At 47.3% G+C, this 20013-nt stretch overlaps 1 protein-coding gene across 1 annotated transcript; it reads right to left on the reverse strand.

The window, feature by feature from the left end:
- Positions 1-781: 781 nt before the first annotated feature.
- Positions 782-14110, reverse strand: LOC129693671 (major histocompatibility complex class I-related gene protein-like; the record flags this gene model as incomplete). The annotated part of the gene is made up of 4 exons (XM_055630455.1): positions 782-2163; positions 4840-5112; positions 11092-11409; positions 13850-14110. Coding segments are annotated over 4 exons (1082 nt in total), but the record flags the coding sequence as incomplete, so codon positions are not given.
- Positions 14111-20013: the final 5903 nt, after the last annotated feature.

Below are 20013 nucleotides of genomic sequence, written 5' to 3' on the forward strand. Positions count from 1 at the left end.
TCTTGTCCCCACCCACCCCCCCCCCCGATCAGTCTGAAGAAGGGTTTCGGCCCGAAACGTTGCCTATTTCCTTCGCTCCATAGATGCTGCTGCACCCGCTGAGTTTCTCCAGCTTTTCTGTGTAACCTTCAATGATGTACAAGTTTGTAGGTGAGTTGTAAAATTGCTCTAGTGTATCGAAAGCGGATGTGAAAGAGGGATAACATAGAACTGGTGTGCAGGATGGTTGGTATCAACTTGATGAGCTGAAGGTTCTACATCCATGCTGTATCACTCAACTAAACTAAGCAATATTATCTAAGCTGTGGTGTAGAGCGTGGTTTGTATTGAAAACACAAGATCCTTGTTGACTGACCCATCAAATACTTGAAGCACTGAGTGAAGCATTAAATGCAGAGCCAATTACTTCTCCACTACATCATCAGGTATGTGAACAAGGAATGCAGGTTACAGTGTGTGACAAAGAGGTGGCAAAATAACTAGGAAGGAACAGCAGATGCTGGTTTAAACCGAAGATAGGCTCGAAAAGCTGGAGTAAATCAGCGGGTCAAACAGCATTTCTGGAATGTGAAGAAGGGTATTGACGAGAAATGTCACCTATGCCTTATATGCAGAGATGTTGTCTGATCTGGTGAGTTTCTCCAGCTTTTTGAGTCTATCTCTGGCAAGATATTTGATAGTTTTTTAGATTGACAATATGATCTGCAGGAAATAGAGGGATATGGATCATGTTGCAGTTGGATGGGATCAGTTTCGTATCTCATCATGTTCACCACATACATTGTGGGCCAAAGGGCCTCTTCCTGGTATGTACTTCTTTGTGTTTATATAAAATGGGATTAGCAATCAGCTGTAAGCCCCCTTGAACAGACTGCATCATTCAATAACATTATGTCCAATCTGATTTTGATCAGTTTACTACATAATTCCTGCAATCCTTTATTAATTTCTGATCTAAAACTCCATATATCACAACCTGGAAAATAATCATGCACCTTGTCTCCACAGCTGGAATAGAAAGTTCAGGCAAATCATTCACCTACAGGAAAATAAATCTTCTTTGTATCTATTTTAAAGAGGCACCCAACATGGAGAGGCTGCCGAGAACAAAGAGGGACCATTGGGGACTGTAATGATTACGTTGTAACTGTGTCGACACCCTATACATGGTGACTCTTTGTATACCTTGTGTATATAACCATATAACAATTACAGCACGGAAACAGGCCATCTCAGCCCTACAAGTCTGTGCCGAACAACTTTGTTTTCCCTTAGTCCCACCAGTATGTTATGCAAAGCAAAGAATTTCACTGTGACATGTCATATATGGTAATAAAGTATCAATCAATCAAATGGGCGAACTTTTATTCCAAAATGTGGCGCAATGAATGAGTTTGGAATCACAGGGTAACTGCAGTGAAGGCAGCACTTAAAAAATTAATGGCTGAATGTAAAGCCATCAGTCAGCATTGATAGAATAAAGAACATAGAATATAGAACAGTACAGCACAAGAACATTCCCTTTGATCCACAATGTTTGTGCTGAACATGATGTCATGACCAATTGTTATCTGCTTGCACATAATCCATATCCATCCATTCCCTGCATATTCATGTGACTATCTAAAAGTTTCTTTAATGCCACTATCATATCAGCTTCCACCACCACCAGCACATTCCAGTCACTCACCACCCTTGGTGTAAAACGCTTGCCCTGCACATCTTTTTCAAACTTTGCCACTCATTGTAAAGCTATACCTTCTCTTATTTGATATTTCCTTCCTGGGTAAAAAGTCTGACGGTCGACCCCATCTCCACCCCTCCCAGTTTGATATATTACTGTCAGGTCTCCCTTCAATCCCCGACATTCCAGAGAAAACAATCCAAGTCTGTCCAACTTCTCCCTGTGTCTAATGCCCCACTAATCCAGACATCATTCCCAAAGACCTCCTCTGCATCCCAAAGGAAGCTGATTGTGCTTCATGGTCACTGCAGTCCTCTCCTGGTCTCTGCTGTTGTCAGCTGGTCCCTGGTTATTGTGATTTTTTTTCCTTTTCCTCTTCTTCCAGCAACCTATTCCAAGGATGATCCCCAGGAGAATGAGAGGAACAATTGCAGCTCCAGTCACGATCCTAATCTTTATATCATCTTTTGCTGCCCTCTCTGTAGGCAAATATAGAGCATTTTAAACATTTATTGATCAATAACAACGTTGTAATGATTTTATTATCTACATTAAACTAGCACTGTTCACATCTAATTACAAAGTAATAAAGTCTTAGATTGATGTAATTGTCCAGAGGATGGAAGTTTAAATGGATCAATGAAAAATCTTTGAAGTTCATATTGGCATTGAGATTTTGTCTGCAGCATTTAATTAAGAATTTAAAGAATCAAGTACATCAGAAATCGATTACTATTTGCAGTCTAGAGGTCAACAAGGCCGTTTTGTTATGTTGACGATTGTTATCTATCTATCTATCTATCTATCTATCTATCTATCTATCTATCTATCTATCTATCTATCTATCTATCTATCTATCTATCTATCTATCTATCTATCTATCTTCTATTAATATATAAAGTGGTGAATCTCTGGAATTCTCTGCCACAGAAGGTAGTTGAGGTCAGTTCATTGGCTATATTTAAGAGGGAGTTAGATGTGGCCCTTGTGGCTAAAGGGATCAGGGGGTATGGAGAGAAGGCAGGTACAGGATACTGAGTTGGATGATCAGCCATGATCATATTGATTGGTGGTGCAGGCTAGAAGTGCCGAATGGCCTACTCCTGCACTTAATTTCTATGTTTCTATGTTTCCCTCTCCCACCCATCCCTCTCTCCCCCACCCCCCTTCCCTCTCTACCACCACCCCTTCCCCCTACCCCTCTGTCCCTCTTCCACCACTCCCCCTACCCCTCCATCCCCAATCTTCCACTTCTCTCCCCTTACCCCACCCCTCTTCCTCCTCCACCCCTCTCTCTTCCCTTCCCTTCTCTCCCCCACCCCTTCCCCTACCCCTCTGTTCCTCTTCCACCACTCCCCCATCCCTCTTCCACCACTCCCGCTACCCCTCAACCCCTCCCTCCCTCCCTCCCTCCCCACTCCTCTCCTCCTCTCCCCCCCCTCCCTCTCCTCATCCCTCCCCCACCCCCTTCCCTCTCTCCTCCACCCCCCTTCCCTCCCTCTCTACCCCCCCCCCCTTCCCTCTCCCCCCCGCCCCCTTCCCCCCCCCGTCTGTTGGTCTTCCATCACTCCCCCTACCCCTCTCCTTCTCCCTCCCGACTCTTCCTCTTCTTTCCCCCCCCTTCCCTGTCCTCTCTCCCCACTCCTTCCCCTCTCTCCCCCCCACCTCACCCCTTCCCTCCATCCTCCCCATCCCCCTCTCACCTCCTACCCCGCTCTCCTTTCCCTCCCAAATCTGTCCCGTTTCCTTCTCCTCCTCTCCCCTCCCTCCCCTCTTCTCACCTCCCCTCCCCCCACCTGTGTGTTTGGGGGGTCGTTATTGTGAGTGTGATGTGCTAGACTCCCCCATTACTGAAAACATCCTTTCCACATCCACTAACTAGGGCTTTAATTATCTGGTAGGTCTCAGAGATTTCCCCCTCATCCTTCTAAATCCCCACGAGTACAGGCCCAGAGACTTCAAACACTCCTCATACGTTAAATCAATCATCCCCAGGACATACATCCTCTGGACTCTCTCCAAAACCAGCACATCCTTTCTAATATGGGGCCCAAAACTGCTCACAATGTTCCAAACGTATCCTCACCAGTGACCGATAAAGCCTCAGCATTATATCATTGTTTTTATATTCTAGTCCCCCCGAAATAAATGCTGGCATTGCATTTGCCTTACTTACCACTGACTCAATCTGCAAATTAACTATTTGGGAACCACTGACTCAATCTGCAAATTAACTATTTGGGAACCACTGACTCAATCTGCAAATTAACTATTTGGGAACCCTGCACTAGTACTCCCAAGTCCCTTAGATTTCTGAATTCTCACCCCAATTAGAAAATAGTCTATATGTCTTTATTCCTACTACCAAAATGCTCAACCAGATTCTTGCTACACTGTATTCCATTTGCCTATGTTTTGCCTTACAGCGCCAGAGACCCGGGTTCAATTCTGACTGCGGGTCCCGTCTGCACAGAGCTTGTACCTTCTCCCCGGAACCTGCGTGGGTTTTGCCCTGGATCTCCGATTTCCTCCCAAAGACCAAAGACAGACAGGTTTGTAGGTTAATTGACTTGGTATAATTGTAAATTGTCCCTAATATGTAAGTTAATGTAAATGTGCAGGGATTGCTGGTTGACACGGACTTGGTGGGCTGAAGGGCCTGCTTATGCGCTGTATCTCTTAAACTAAAACTACATTCCATTGACTATCAATATTTATGGGCAATTAAAAACCCACAAATTAATAATGGGTGGCACAGTGGCGTAATGGTAGAGCTGCTGCCTTACTGCACCAGAGTCCTGGGTTCGATCCTGACTACAAGAGCTGTCTGAAAGGACATTGTACGTTCTCCCTGGGACTGCGTGGGTTTTCTCTGGGTGCTTCGGTTTCCTCACATACTCCAAACAAATACAGGCTTGTGGGTTAATTGGCTTAGGTAAAATTGTAAATTGTCCCCAGTGTACTGGATAGTGTAAATGTACGGGATGATCACTGTTCGGCAACGACTCAGTGAGCTGAATGGCCTGTTTATGCACTTTATCTCTAAAGTCTAAAGTCTAAATCCACAGGTGAGGTAAGAGTGTGAGTTGAGGCTGTTATCTCAGTCCAGGAGGTTTATGGTCTCAAGTGATCAGACTCATTCACTTGCCACTTACCCTGTGGAACATTGACTCCCCGCAGCAGAGTTGTATGTTCGATGTAACAGGAGAATTTTGCCACATCTTCTTTAATCAGTTCAATTGTATTCTTCAGCTGGTAAGTCCCATCCCAATTCGGTAATAGATCACTGGATTCAAACCCGGGGACCCCCTCACCATCTCTCAGCCACGTTACATCGATGGCCTGTGGGTAGAAGCCTGTGACAAGGCAGGAGAGGCTCAGTGATTGCGACCCATCACGTTTAATCCCAATAAACACCTCAGGGGTTTCTGCAAGTAGAAGAAGCGTTAGAATCAGTAAAGACATGAAGAAAAGTCGTCAATTGGAAGATCACTGCACCTCACCTCTTTCCCAGGCTTCTCTCTGGCTGAACAAAGTTTCCAGCCACGACCCAAAATGCTGGAATAAGCCAACAGGTCAGGCAGCATCTCTGGAGAGAAGGAATGCCCAGAGATGCTATCTGACCCGCTGAGTTATTCGAACATCTTCTATCTTCGGTGTAAACCATCATCTGCAGTTCTATTTTGCACAAAGTTTCCAGCCTTTTCTCTTTTCATTTTGAATTTTTGACAAAACAACAAAACATTTAGTTTTAATATCTCTGACATGCTCTATATCTTTGCTCCAGACTTTAACTGACAACACAGACGGAAGGGGAATGCAGGGCCCGATGGAGGAGTATAACTCACCATTGGGATTGATACTGTAGACGTGATTGCTTCTACTTGTCACGAATCTCTGCTGAATAATAACACTAAATATTCCAAGAGGGAATGGGAGGAAGAAGTCCAGCAGAGGAGGACAAAGGGCTTAATTAGGAAAGGGAAAATAGATTATGAAAGAAAACGGGCAGGGAACATAAAAACTGACTGCAAAAGACTTTGTAGATATGTGAAGAGAAAAAGATTAGTTTAATAAAATGTAGGTCTCTTGCAGTCGGAAACAGGTGAATTGATCATGGGGAACAAGGACATGGCAGACCAATTGAATAACTACTTTGGTTCTGTCTTCAATAAGGAAGACATCAATCATCTGCCGGAAATAGCAGGGGACCGAGGGTCAAATGAGATGGAGGAACTGAGTGAAATCCAGGTTAGCCGGGAAGTAGTGTTAGGTAAATTGAATGGAGTAAAGGCTGATAAATCCCCAGGGCCGGATAGGATGCATCCCAGAGTACTTAAGGAAGTAGCCCCAGAAACAGTGGATGCATTAGTGATCATTTTTCAAAACTCATTAGATTCTGGATTAGGTCCTGAGGATTGGAGGGTAGCTAATGTAACCCCACATTTTAAAAAGGGAGAGAGAGAGAAAACGGGGAATTACAGACCTGTAACATCGATAGTGGGGAATCAGTTATTAAAGATGGGATAGCAGCACATTTGGAAAGTGGTGAAATCATTGGACAAAGTCAGCATGGATTTATGAAATTTAAATCATGTCTGACGAATATTACAGAATTTTTCGAGGCTGTAACTAGTAGAGTGGATAAGGAAGAACCAGTGGATGTGGTGTATCTGGACTTTCAGAAGGCTTTCTACAAGGTCCCACATAAGAGATTAGTATACAAACTTAAAGCACACGGTATTGGGGGTTCAGTATTGATGTGGATAGAGAACTGGTTGGCAGACAGGAAGCAAAGAGTAGGAGTAAACGGGTCCTTTTCACAATAGCAGGTAGTGACTAGTGGGCTACCGCAAGGCTCAGTGCTGGGACCCCAGCTATTTACAATATATATTAATGATTTGTACGAGGGAATTGAATGCAACATCTCCAAGTTTGCGGATGACACAAAGCTGGGGGGCAGTGTTAGCTGTGAGGAGGATGCTAGGAGACTGCAAGGTGACTTGGATAGGTTGGTGAGTGGGCAAATGCATGGCAGATGCAGTATAATGTGGATAAATGTGAGGTTATCCACTTTGGTGCCAAAAACAGGAAAGTAGAAAGTAAATCTGAATGGTGGCTGATTAGGAAAAGGGGAGATGCAACGAGACCTGGGTGTCATGGTACACCAGTCATTGAAAGTAGGAATGCAGGTGCAGCAGGCAGTGAAGAAAGTGAATGGCATGTTAGCATTATAGCAAAAGGATTTGATTATTGGAGCAGGGAGGTTCTACTGCAGTTGTATAATGTCTTGGTGAGACCACACCTGGAGTATTGTGTACAGTTTTGGTCTCCTAATCTGAGGAAAGACATTCTTGCCATAGAGGGAGTACAGATAAGGTTCACCAGACTGATTCCTGGGATGTCAGGACTGTCATATAACCATATAACCATATAACAATTACAGCACGGAAACAGGCCATCTCGGCCCTACAAGTCCGTGCCGAACAACTTTTTTCCCCTTAGTCCCACCTGCCTGCACTCATACCATAACCCTCCATTCCCTTCTGATCCATATGCCTATCCAATTTATTTTTAAATGATACCAACGAACCTGCCTCCACCACATCCACTGGAAGCTCATTCCACACCGCTACCACTCTCTGAGTAAAGAAGTTCCCCCTCATGTTGCCCCTAAACTTCTGTCCCTTAATTATCTTGTGCATTTCAACTACCTTTGAGAACATTAGCAATAGACAATAGGTGTAGGTCACTGGTGCATACCTAAAACAAGCTACATGCTCTATATTCATCTCGATATCTTGTGCATTACAACTGCCTTGGAGAGCATTAGCAATAGACAATAGGTACGGGACACTGGTGCATACCTAAAACAAGCTACATGCTCTATATTCATAGAAAACATAGACAATAGGTGCAGGCCACTGGTGCATACCTAAAACAAGCTACATATAACCATATAACAATTACAGCACGGAAACAGGCCATCTCGGCCCTACAAGTCCATGCCGAACAACTTTTTTTCCCCTTAGACCCACCTGCCTGCACTCATACCATACCCCTCCATTCCCTTCTCATCCATATGCCTATCTAATTTATTTTTAAATGATACCAACGAACCTGCCTCCACCACTTCCACTGGAAGCTCATTCCACACCGCTACCACTCTCTGAGTAAAGAAGTTCCCCCTCATGTTACCCCTAAACTTCTGTCCCTTAATTATCTTGTGCATTTCAACTACCTTTGAGAACATTAGCAATAGACAATAGGTACAGGTCACTGGTGCATACCCGAAACAAGCTACATGCTCTATATTCATAGAAACATAGACAATAGGTGCAGGTCACTGGTGCATACCTAAAACAAGCTACATGCTCTATATTCATCTCGATATCTTGTGCATTACAACTGCCTTTGAGAACATTAGCAATAGACAATAGGTACGGGACACTGGTGCATACCTAAAACAAGCTACATGCTCTATATTCATAGAAACATAGACAATAGGTGCAGGTCACTGGTGCATACCTAAAGCAAGCTACATGCTCTATATTCATCTCGATATCTTGTGCATTACAACTACCTTGGAGAACATTAGCTATAGGCAATAGACAATAGGTGCAGGCCACTGGTGCATACCTAAAACAAGCTACATATAACCATATAACAATTACAGCACGGAAACAGGCCATCTCGGCCCTACAAGTCCGTGCCGAACAACTTTTTTTCCCTTAGTCCCACCTGCCTGCACTCATACCATAACCCTCCATTCCCTTCTCATCCATATGCCTATCCAATTTATTTTTAAATGATACCAACGAACCTGTCCGCCTTCACCACTTCCACTGGAAGCTCATTCCACACCGCTACCACTCTCTGAGTAAAGAAGTTCCCCCTCATATTACCCCTAAACTTCTGTCCCTTAATTCTGAAGTCATGTCCTCTTGTTTGAATCTTCCCTATTCTCAAAGGGAAAAGCTTGTCCACATCAACTCTGTCTATCCCTCTCATCATTTTAAAGACCTTTATCAAGTCCCCCCTTAACCTTCTGCGCTCCAGAGAATAAAGACCTAACTTATTCAACCTATCTCTGTAACTTAGTTGTTGAAACCCAGGCAACATTCTAGTAAATCTCCTCTGTACTCCCTCTATTTTGTTGACATCCTTCCTATAATTGGGCGACCAAAACTGTACACCATACTCCAGATTTGGTCTCACCAAACACTAAGAAATGAATATTGAATTGCTAAACTTGCTATTGTGTTGTACCGCTTACAGCTGCAAGAACCTGTAGCATCAATAAAGGGCTATAGGTGTATCGCGAGTGTATATATATATATATATACTAGACACAGTGCAGACACGTTGGGTCTGTTCCCCCAACGTGTGTTTACGGCGAGTGTGTGTGTATATATGTGTGTGTGTGTGTGTGTACAATATACATATGAAGAAAGACTGGATAGACTCGGCTTGTACTCGGTAGAATTTAGAAGATTGAGGGGGGATCTTATAGAAACTTACAAAATTCTTAAGGGGTTGGACAGGCTAGACGTAGGAAGATTGTTCCCGATGTTGGGGAAATCCAGGACGAGCTGTCACAGTTTAACGATAAGGGGGAAAACTTTTAGGACCGAGATGAGAAAAACATTTTTCACACAGAGAGTGGAGAATCTGTGGAATTCTCTTCCACAGAAGGTAGTTGAGGCCAATTCATTGGCTATATTTAAGAGGGAGTTAGATGGGGCCCTTGTGGCTAAAGGTATCAGGGGGTATGGAGAGAAGGCAGGTACAGGATACTGAGTTGGATGATCAGCCATTCCTGTTTACCATCTACACAGCGGATTGTCAATATAACACCAACAGCTGCTTTTTGCAGAAATTTTCAGATGACACAGCTGTTGTAGGCCTCATCAAAGGGGGCAATGAGGAGGAGTATAGAGACACAATTAACAACTTTGTGGAGTGGAGTGCACACAATAATCTCCATCTCAACACCAAAAAAACGAAGGAGATAGTTGTGGATTTCAGGAGGGGGAGGAGGAGGATTCAACCAACACCAATCACCATCAGGGGCACTGAGGTGGAGGTGGTCGCCAACCACAGGTACCTTGGTGTGCAGCTTGACAGTGAGCTGGACTGGAAGAGTCATATGGAGGCGGTGTACAGGAAGGGACAAAGTAGACTGTATTTTTTAAGGAGGCTAAAGTCATTTAATATCTGTCAACCCCTACTGTGCAGTGTCTACCATTCAGTGGTGGCCAGTGCTCTGTTTTTTGCTGTGGCCTGTTGGGGAGATGGCGCCCGAATAGCGGACAAAAACAGACTGGATAAGCTGATCAGGAAGGCCGGCTCAGTGGTTGGGGCAGAGCAACTAACGGTCAAGCAGGTGGCAGAGGCCAGAACTCTGAAAAAACTAGGCTCAATAATGACCAAACCCACTCACCCACTCCACGCCCTGAAGGTGATCAAGTGCAGCATCTTCAGTCAGAGACTGATTGCACCAATGTGCAAAACGGAGAGACATAGGAAGTCTTGTATACCAGCTGCTATAAGGTTTTATAATGCACAAAAATTTTAACTTATTATGTATTGAAGATATCTGTTGAAATGTGTGGTGTTATGTCTGTCTTGAAGCTGTTGTGGCACTGTAATTTCCTGTAAAGGATTATTAAAGGTTATTCATTCATTCATTCATATTGAATGGCGGTGCAGGCTCGAAGGGCCGAATGGCCTACTACTCCACCTATTTTCTATGTTTCTATGTTTAACCAGAGAACTGTTGGAAATTGAATGTTACCAACTTAAGGAGTAATAGAGGCAAATAGAGAATCTGTTTGGGTTTCTGATCAGTTCAGCGACAGACCCTTCACTCCAGAAGGTTGGTGCTGAACATAAGATCGTCATATCCCTCCATTTATTGAATATCTATATGAGTGTGAATAGTGGACACTTGTGCAATGTTAATGTTTCACTTGCCCTTCCTACCCACTGGATCCATCTAAGAGGCATGTTGCCAGACAATTTACTGATACCCTCGCCCAAGAACAGGGTGGCGAAGCGGTTGAGCTACTGCCTAACAGCGCCAGAAACCTGGGCTCGAAACTTTCTACGGGTGCTTGTCTTCACAGAGTGTGTACGTTCTCCCTGTGAACTGCATGGGTTTTATCCGAGATCTTCGGTTTCCCCTCACACTCGAAAGACGTACAAATTTGTAGGTTAATTGGGTTGGTATAATGCAAATTGTCCCTCGTGTGTGTAGGATAGTGTTAGTGAGTGGGCATCGCTGGCTGGTGCGGTCTCGGTGGGCCAAAGGGCCTGTTTCCTAACTGTATCTCTGAACTAAACAAAATAATTGCTCAAGTGTCAGCCTGAAGTGCATGATATTTCCCACCTTATCTAGAGGATATCCCCGTTCCACCAGTCAGAGTGCCTAGGTCGTGTACCTCTCCTCTGTAGTGCTTCTTGTCCACACTCCAGATATATCAGCAGCCACTTCACACAGTCCTTCTCCAGGAGATCTTTGAAATATTTGTTCATGAAGATGTTGACATTCCACCGATCTGCTAGCACCTGGAAATCTGGACGTAGAGCAATCCAGCGCATTCTGTCCTTGTCAAAAGCACAGGCATCCTCCCCATCATAACCCAGTCTGACAAACCCATCAGTGGAATTGTCACTGTCCACTTCACAGCCGCAGAAACCCTGCACAAAGAAAATAGCTGGGGCTGAGGTAGGGGTGAAGGATTTGGGTTGGGTAGAGGGGATGGAGGGGAGAGGCAATTTACAAATCAGTTCTCAGCATGGTACAAACAGGCATAACAGAACACAGCACAGGAGCAGGTTTAGTTTAGAGATACAGTGCGGAAAGAGGCCCTTCAGCCCACCGAGTCCGTACCGACCAGTGGTCCCCGCATATTAACACTATCCTACACAGACTGCTTTCTTTCCAGCTTTCTCCAACCTGCACCACTCTAAATGGTCCTGGTCTAATATGTTTTCTGTCCATTTTTCCACAGAATGCTGCCTGACTTGTTGAGTTCCTCCTGTTTGTTTTTAATTCAGATTGGCAGCATCTGCAGTTGGCTATGACTCCATCTTAGCACAATTGATGATCAGTGTGGATTCAGTGAGCAGAAGGGCCGGTTTCCATGATGTGTGACTCAATGACTCTATGACCCATGGTCTATATACTGAGGGCATAGACTAACCTCAAGTGTTGAGGGGAGAAGCTTTGCTGTTGTGGATGTAACACTAAAGGTGTTCTGCTGTGTCAGAAGGATAGAACTCAGATTTCTGCACTGTCATACATAAAGAACAAAGGAAGAAGTGCATTGTCAGATGGGCAATGCTTCAGAGCCAACAGGTAAGTCTGAAGGTTAAGGCAATGCAGATGGGAAGTACATCAAGGCTGTTGCACCATGTGGGATTGCTACACCCTCTGAGCATTGTTGCCAATATTGAGGGAATGCTGCATTAACAGAATATTATTACCGAAGGAATACATCATAATCACCATCAACCAGCTTAAATCAAGGTCCCATCTCTAGGTGATCAGGCTATAAATAAACTAAGGTACACAAAAGTGCTGAAAAAACTCAGCGGGTGCAGCAGCATCTATGGAGCGAAGGAAATATGCAACGTTTCGGGTCAAAACCCTTCTTCAGAATATAAATAAACTAATGTTTTCTCCCTCATTCTAGCCCAATAAAACAGATGATCCATTCCATCCACTTATTACTGGTGTTGAATATCAAATGCTTAACCCATAAATACATTATCACCAGCCAACTGTTATCGATGGGTGTTCAGCATTAAGGACACATTTAATATAAAAGATGGGCCGTGTCTCTATCAAAATGTGATGGAGTAAATGCCCGAAACAGCATCAATGGTGCTGAAGTGAAAAAGGTTTGAGAGGTTCTGGTTCCCATACTGCCTCAGGACACTACGGAAATGCGGCATCACCAATGACACTTACAAACTTCTACGAATGTTCCATAGAAGCATACTGGCAGGTTGCATCACAACAAAGTTTGGAAAGAGTTCTGCCCAAGACCGCTGGAAATTGCCGAGATGTGGAGATGTAGCACAGTCGATCACACAAACATAATTCCCCACCATTGAGACCATCTGTATTTCAACTGGCTCAGGAAAGCAGACAACATAATCAAAGATTCACTCCGCTCTCGCATTCCTTCTTCTTCCATATAACCATATAACAATTACAGCACGGAAACAGGCCATCTCGGCCCTACAAGTCCGTGCCAAACAACGTTTTTCCCTTAGTCCCACTTGCCTGCACTCATACCATAACCCTCCATTCCCTTCTCATCCATATGCCTATCCAATTTATTTTTAAATGATACCAATGAACCTGCCGACACCACTTCCACTGGAAGCTCATTCCACACCGCTACCACTCTCTGAGTAAAGAAGTTCCCCCTCATATTACCCCTAAACTTCTGTCCCTTAATTCTGAAGTCATGACCTCTTGTTTGAATCTTCCCTATTCTCAAAGGGAAAAGCTTGTCCACATCAACTCTGTCTCTCCGTCTCATCATTTTAAAGACCTCTATCAGGTCCCCCATTAACCTTCTGCGCTCCAGAGAATAAAGACCTAACTTATTCAACCTATCTCTGTAACTTAGTTGTTGAAACCCAGGCAACATTCTAGTAAATCTCCTCTGTACTCTCTCTATTTTGTTGACATCATTCCTATAATTGGGCGACCAAAATTGTACACCATACTCCAGATTTGGTCTCACCAATGCCTTGTATAATTTTAACATGACATCCAACAGAAGGTACGCAAGCTTGAAAACGTGCCCCACTAGACTCAGTAGCTGGTTCCTCCCTAATGTTATCAGGTTTCTGAACAGTCCTCCCTTATGCTAGGGGTCACCTCAACCTTGTTGTAGACACTGGACTTTGTCTCTGGCACTGGCACATTACAATGCTGAGAACTATATTCTGCCCTCTTTGCTCTACCTATTGTACTTGAGTTTGGTTTGATTGTATTTGTGAATAGTATTCTTTGGTGTGATTGACTAACATGCAAAACAAGTGTGTCAGATTACTCCAGTACATGTGACAGCAACAAAACTAAAACAAAATCCATCTGTGGCATCACTGGGTCTCCACCCCAGGTCCGGTCACGACACTTACTCAATATACCATGTTGCTGTTGGTAAACTATCTCAGCATTTCCTTTGACAATCCCATGAAAACCTGCAACTGTGATGGCCATTGAATCCCAGTGATCCTGCGGGAAAGACTGGGCCATCCATCGCTGTCTGGGAACAGCCCGCTCTAGTGTGCTGTCAAAATATGCTATCTGGAGGTCATCCAACATTGCTACCATACTGTACTCAGGCAGCTCACTCAATCCATGGTTCAACAGGTAGTAAAATGCAAGTTGGTGAAAATCTGCAATGCATAAACAAAAATGAGTACGATTGTATCATTCACTGTAAAGAACTCAAAGTTATTAATGCTAAAACTGATAACAGTGCAAGAAATTTGAATAAGGGTGTCACAAGGATCTGCAGATCCAAGTGCTGGAGGAACTCAGTGGGGCAGGCAGCATCAATGATCAGGTAACAATTTGGGTCAGGAGCCTTTAGTTTAGGTTTCAGCTAGAGGCGCAGCATGAAAACAGGCCCTTCGGCCCACTGAGTCCACACTGGCCAGCAACCCCCACACTCTAACACCATCCTACACACACAAGGGACAATTTACATTCTACACCAATCCAATTATCCAATTAACCTACAAACCTCTATGTCTTTGGAATGTGGGAAGAATCATGTGGAGAATGTACAAACTCCGTACAGTCGCGATCCAACCTGGGTCTACGGTGCTGTAATCGAGATAAGGGAGCAAGTCTACCGCTGCACCACTGAGCCATCTTCAAGAGTTGGCAAGATGGGCTCTGATATCTACTCCACCAATTGTGGTCGAGGTATTGAATTATCCGATTGGATTGCTTCCCATCTTCAAAGATCTATTATTGTCTATCATGTCGATAGTTACAATATTCCAAAATTCAAAGAATATTTAATTATATTAAGAGGTGGGGGTGTGAGAGAGAGGGTGTTTGTGGCAGGGGTGGGTGGAGGGGGGTGTAGGGAAGGGGGGTTGGGGGTGGGGAAGGGAGGTGAGGGAGGGGTTGGGGGAGGGGATGTGGGGGAGGGGATGTGGGGAAGTGGAGGGGGTGTGGGGGAGGGGGCATTGTGAGAGGGTGGTGTGGGGGAGGGGGTGTGTGAGAGGGGGGTGTGGGGGAGGGGGGAAGGAGGTGGAGTGGAGGAGGGGTGTGAGGGGATGGGGTGTGGGGGAGGGCAATGTGGGGGAGTTTGGGGAGGGGGTGTGTGGGGGACGGGGTAGGGTGGGGGTTGGGGGTTGTGTGGGGGGGGGGTGGTTTGGGAGTATTGGGGGACAGTTGCGGAGGGAGGGGGACCGTGGGGGAGGGGGTGGGGGAGGCGGGGTGTGGGGGTGTGTGAAGGAGGCGATGTGAGGGAGGGGGGGGGGGTGTGGGGGAGGGAGATGTGGGGGAGGTGGGTGGGGGTGGGGGGAAGGGTGATGTGGAGAAATGGGGGTGGGGGTGTTTGGGGAGGGGTCGTGTGCGAGAAGGGAGGCTGTGTTGGGGGGGGGGGGGGTTGTGGGGGAGGGGGGATCATTGAATACCATAACTTTTGTACTATTTCACCAATCGAAACAAAACCTATTTGACTTGCAGCAGTGGAGAATGGTGCAAAAGGTGCAAAAAGGGTGGTAAGGTGCAAAAAATCATTGCGCTCTGGGGGGTCATTTTGCGCAAATTTAGTTGCAATGCAGACAGGAAGCGGTCAAGATGAGAGTTTTATAGACAGACAGACAGACAGACAGACAGACAGACAGACAGACAGACAGACAGAGTCGTAAAGTCATACAGCATGGACTCAGGGCCTACGGCTCAAACTGCCACACCAGCCAACATGCCCCATCTACAGTGCCTGTATTTCATCAGTACCACTTCTCTCCCCCCTTCCCCCTCCACTCTCCCTCCCCACTCTTTCCCCTCTTTCCCCCACCCCTCTCCCCCTCCCTCCCCATCCTCCTCTCTCAACACCTATACTGCTCTCCTTTCCCTCCCAAATCTGTTCTGTTTCCTCCTCCTCCTCTCCCCTCCCTCCCCTCTTCCCACCCACCCTCCCCCACCTGTGTGTTTTTGGGGGGTGGTTAATGTGAGTGTGATGCCACAGCCACCCCCGCCCCCCCCCCCCCCCTCCCGCAAACGCCGTTGGGGAAACAGACCCAACGGGTCTGCACTTGGTCTAGTCTATATTACTAAAAGTCTGTTAGTCTGTTCTTGACCGTTTTGGGCCATCTGTGTTGCGATTTCCGAGAGAACACCGCCACCTACGGCCGTATAAAACCGGGAAGTGGTGTGCCTGAGTGAGTCTGCAAGCTGGAGGAAGGCAGAGGGTCATGTTTCTCTGAGCTGTGAATAACACTGAACACATGTCCACACAACTGTGAGTAAGTACCCTTAATGTGGTTTGAAAATTAAAATATGGTTAAAGTAAAAAAGCACTGCCTGCAAATGGTTGTTTGGGGGGTTTGGGTTGAAATAAAAGGCACTCTCCTCCCCCCCCCCCCCCCCTCTCCTCTCCCTCCCCCCCCCCCTCCACTCCCCCCCCCCCCCCCTCTCTACCTCCCCCCTCTCTCCACCTCCCCCCCCTCTCCTCTCCCCCCCCTCTCGACCCCCCCTCTCTCGACCCCCCTCTCGTCCCCCCCTCCTCTCGTCCCCCTCTCATCCCCCCTCTCTCGTCCCCCCTCTCGTCCCCCCCTCTCATCCAATCCCTCTCGTCCCCCATCTCTCGTCCCCCCCCCTCCCTCCCCCCCTCCTCTCCTCTCCTCTCCCCCCTCACCTCCCCCTCTCTCCTCTCCCCCCTCTCCTCTCCCCCCTCTCCTCCCCCCTCTCCCTCCCCCCTCTCCTCTCCCCCCTCTCTTCCCCTCACTCTCACCCTCTCCCTCTCCTCCCCTCCACCCCCACCTTTCCCCTCTCACCCCCCCCCCCCCCTCTCCCCCTCCCCACCCCCTCTCCCTCGTGCCCCTCTCTCTGTGTCTCTGCCCCTTCTCTCTCTGCCCTCACTCTCTACCCCTCCCTCCCCCTCCCCCCCCTCTCTAGATGTGACTGCAAGTTGGGGGCTATGCGTCAGTAGATAGGGTGGTTATGGGATAAAAGGAGCAAATTAATAATATTAATATAATATCAAGGGGGGTAATTAGCATGAGGTCGGGGGGGGGGGTAGTTAGTGTGTGTGATGCTGCATGCCACCTCCCCCCCCTCCCCCCCCACAACCGCACATTGGGGGAACAGACCCAATGGGTCTGCACTTGGTCTAGTTATATATTAAAACTCTGTGGCTGCCGCCGTCCGTTTGTCCGGCTGCCTTTCTGCCTTTTGATTCGTTTCCATCGTGTGATGTCACAATGCCCAATGCTCGCAGATGTCCAATCGGGATGGATCCATTTACATATGCCTTTGTACCAGCCCCAGCCCCTGGTGAACGTTCCATCATGTGATGTCACAATGCCCAATGCCCAAAGACATTGTTGCCATAGAGGGAGTACAGAGAAGGTTAACCAGACTGACTCATATAGAATTTATATTCACACTTATAGAATCTTATGTTTCTATGTTTCCCTCTCCTCACCCCTCTCCCTCTCCCACCCATGCCTCTCTACCCCCCCCCCTCCCCTCTCCCCCCACTCGCTTCCTCTACCCCCCTCCCTCCTCACTCTTCCACTTCTCTCCCCCTTCCCCCTCCACTCTCCCTCCCCACACTTTCCCCTCTCACCCCCCACCTCTCTCCCCCTGCGTCCCTCCTTCCCTCCCTTCACAATCCCCGCCTCCCCCACACATCTCTCTCCCCATTCCCCTCTCTCACCCCACGTTACATCATGTGATGTCACAAAGCCAAATGCCCAAAGACATTCTTGCCATAGAGTGAGTACAGAGAAGGTTCACCAGACTGATTCCGGGGATGTCAGGACTTTCATATGAAGAAAGATTGGATAGACTCGGCTTGTACTCGCTAGAATTTAGAAGATTGATTGGTGATCTTATAGAATCTTATGTTTCTGTTTCCCTCTCCTCACCCCTCTCCCTCTCCCACACCCATCCCTCTCTCCCCCACCCTCTTCATTCTCTACCGCACCCCCTTCCCTCTCCCCCCGCCCCCTTCCCCTACCCCTCTGTCCCTCTTCCACCACTCCCCCCCTACCCCTTCTCTCCCCTATTCCCCCTCCAGTCTCCCACCCCCCCCCCACTCTTTCCCCTCTCTCCCCCCACCCCTCCCCCCCCCTCCCTCCCTCCTCCCCTCCCCTCCCCCATATCTCTCTCCTCATCCCCCTCTCTCAAAACCGCTACCCCCCGCTCTCCTTTCCTCCCCCAAATCTGTCCGGTTCCATCACCCTCCTCTCCCCTCCCTCCCCTCTTCTCACCCCCCTCCCCCCCACCTGTGTGTTTGGGGGGTCGTTAATGTGAGTGTGATGCCGCAGCCCCCCCCCCCCCCCGCCCGCAAACGCCGTTGGGGAAACAGACCCAACGGGTCTGCACTTGGTCTAGTTATAGATTAAAACTCTGTGGCTGCCCCCGTCCGTCCGTCCTTTCCGCCTGCCTTTCTGCCTTTTGATTTGTTCCATCGTATGATGTCACAATGCCCAATGCTCGCAGATGTCAACAATACAATACAAATTTATTATCATTTGAGCCCCAGTGAGACTCAAACGAAATGTTGTTTCCACAGCCATACAAACAAAGACACTGTCTTACAGACATACACATAATTAAATTCACACAAACATCCATCACAGTGAAGCCACTGTGATGGAAGGCAAGTCTTTTCTCTCCCCTGTTCTCCGTGTCTCTCCCGATGTCCAAGCCCCAGGCGGGCGATGATGAGTCCCACGGCCATTCTAGGCCGCGCGGGGCGATTTACGGCCCCGCTCCCGGTCTGAAAGTCCAAGGTTGGAACCCCCACGGGCGATGGTGAGTCCCACGGCCATGAAGCCATGCCGGGTGATGTACTGTCCCGGTCCGGGTTGTTCCAACCCCGTGACACCGGCTGGAGAAGTCGCGTTGCGGGAGCTCCGGGAAGCGGTCTCTCCCCCCGGACCCGCGAGCTCCCGATATCCCAGTCCACCGGACCTGCAGCTGCGTTGCTGGAGCCTCCGAGCCCCAGGAGTCGAGTCGCAGCAGCGAGTCACCGCCGCTCCCCACGCTCCGAGGCCGGCCAGCCCCACGATGGTGAGTCCGCAGATCCGCAGCTCCGCAGTCTCCCGAGCCCCCGGGTCGTTCAGGCTGGAGGCCGCTCCACGGTGCTAGGCCCCAACGACAGCCGAGACCCGACAGGGAAAAAGTCGGGTCTCCCGGGGAAGAGATTTAAACAGTTTCCCCCCTCCCCCCCCCCCCCCCCCCCCCCCCCCCCCACATTTACACATTTAAAAATACTATTAAAAAACACCAAACACTACATTTAACTAGACAAAAAATAAAAAAAAGAAAAAAAAAAAGTAAAAAAAAGACAGACAGGCTGTAGGGGCCGCTGCAACGGGTGAGTCGCGCCGCCAATGTCCAATTGGAATGGATCCATTTACATGTACGGCTGTCGACTGCCTTTCTTCCTTTGATTCCTTGCCACGCCGAATCCAGACGCAGAATCGCCGAGATATTTTCCATTTCGGTAGAGATTTCACTTTTCTTTCAAAGTATCCGCTCCTGATTACATTTCGTCATGTTTATGTACACATTTTTAATCAAATCCTTCTCCCCCCCCCCCCAATATTTAAAAAAAAACTGGCTTCTCACCCATAGAAACAGAATCAGCCCCAGCCCCAGCCCCAGCCCCTGGTGAACGTTCCATCGTGTGATGTCACAATGCCCAATGCTCAAATACATTGTTGCCATAGAGGGAGTACAGAGAAGGTTCACCAGACTGATTCCTGGGATGTTAGGACTTTCATATGAAGAAAGACTAGATAGACTCGGCATGTACTCGCTAGATTTTAGAAGATTGACGGGGTATCTAATAGAAACTTACAAAATTCTTAAGGGGTTGGACAGGCTAGATGCAGGAAGATTGTTCCAGATGTTGGAGAAGTCCAGAACAAGGGGTCACAGTTTAAAGATACGGGGGAAATCCTTTAGGAAAGAGATGAGAAAAACATTTTTCACACCGAGAGTGAAATTCTGGAATTCTCTGCCACAGAAGGTAGTTGAGGCCAGTTCATTGGCTATATTTAAGAGGGAGTTAGATGTGGCCCTTGTGGCTAAAGGGATCAGG

Source organism: Leucoraja erinacea, unplaced genomic scaffold (genome assembly GCF_028641065.1).
Source record: "Leucoraja erinacea ecotype New England unplaced genomic scaffold, Leri_hhj_1 Leri_384S, whole genome shotgun sequence".
NCBI lineage: Eukaryota > Metazoa > Chordata > Chondrichthyes > Rajiformes > Rajidae > Leucoraja > Leucoraja erinaceus.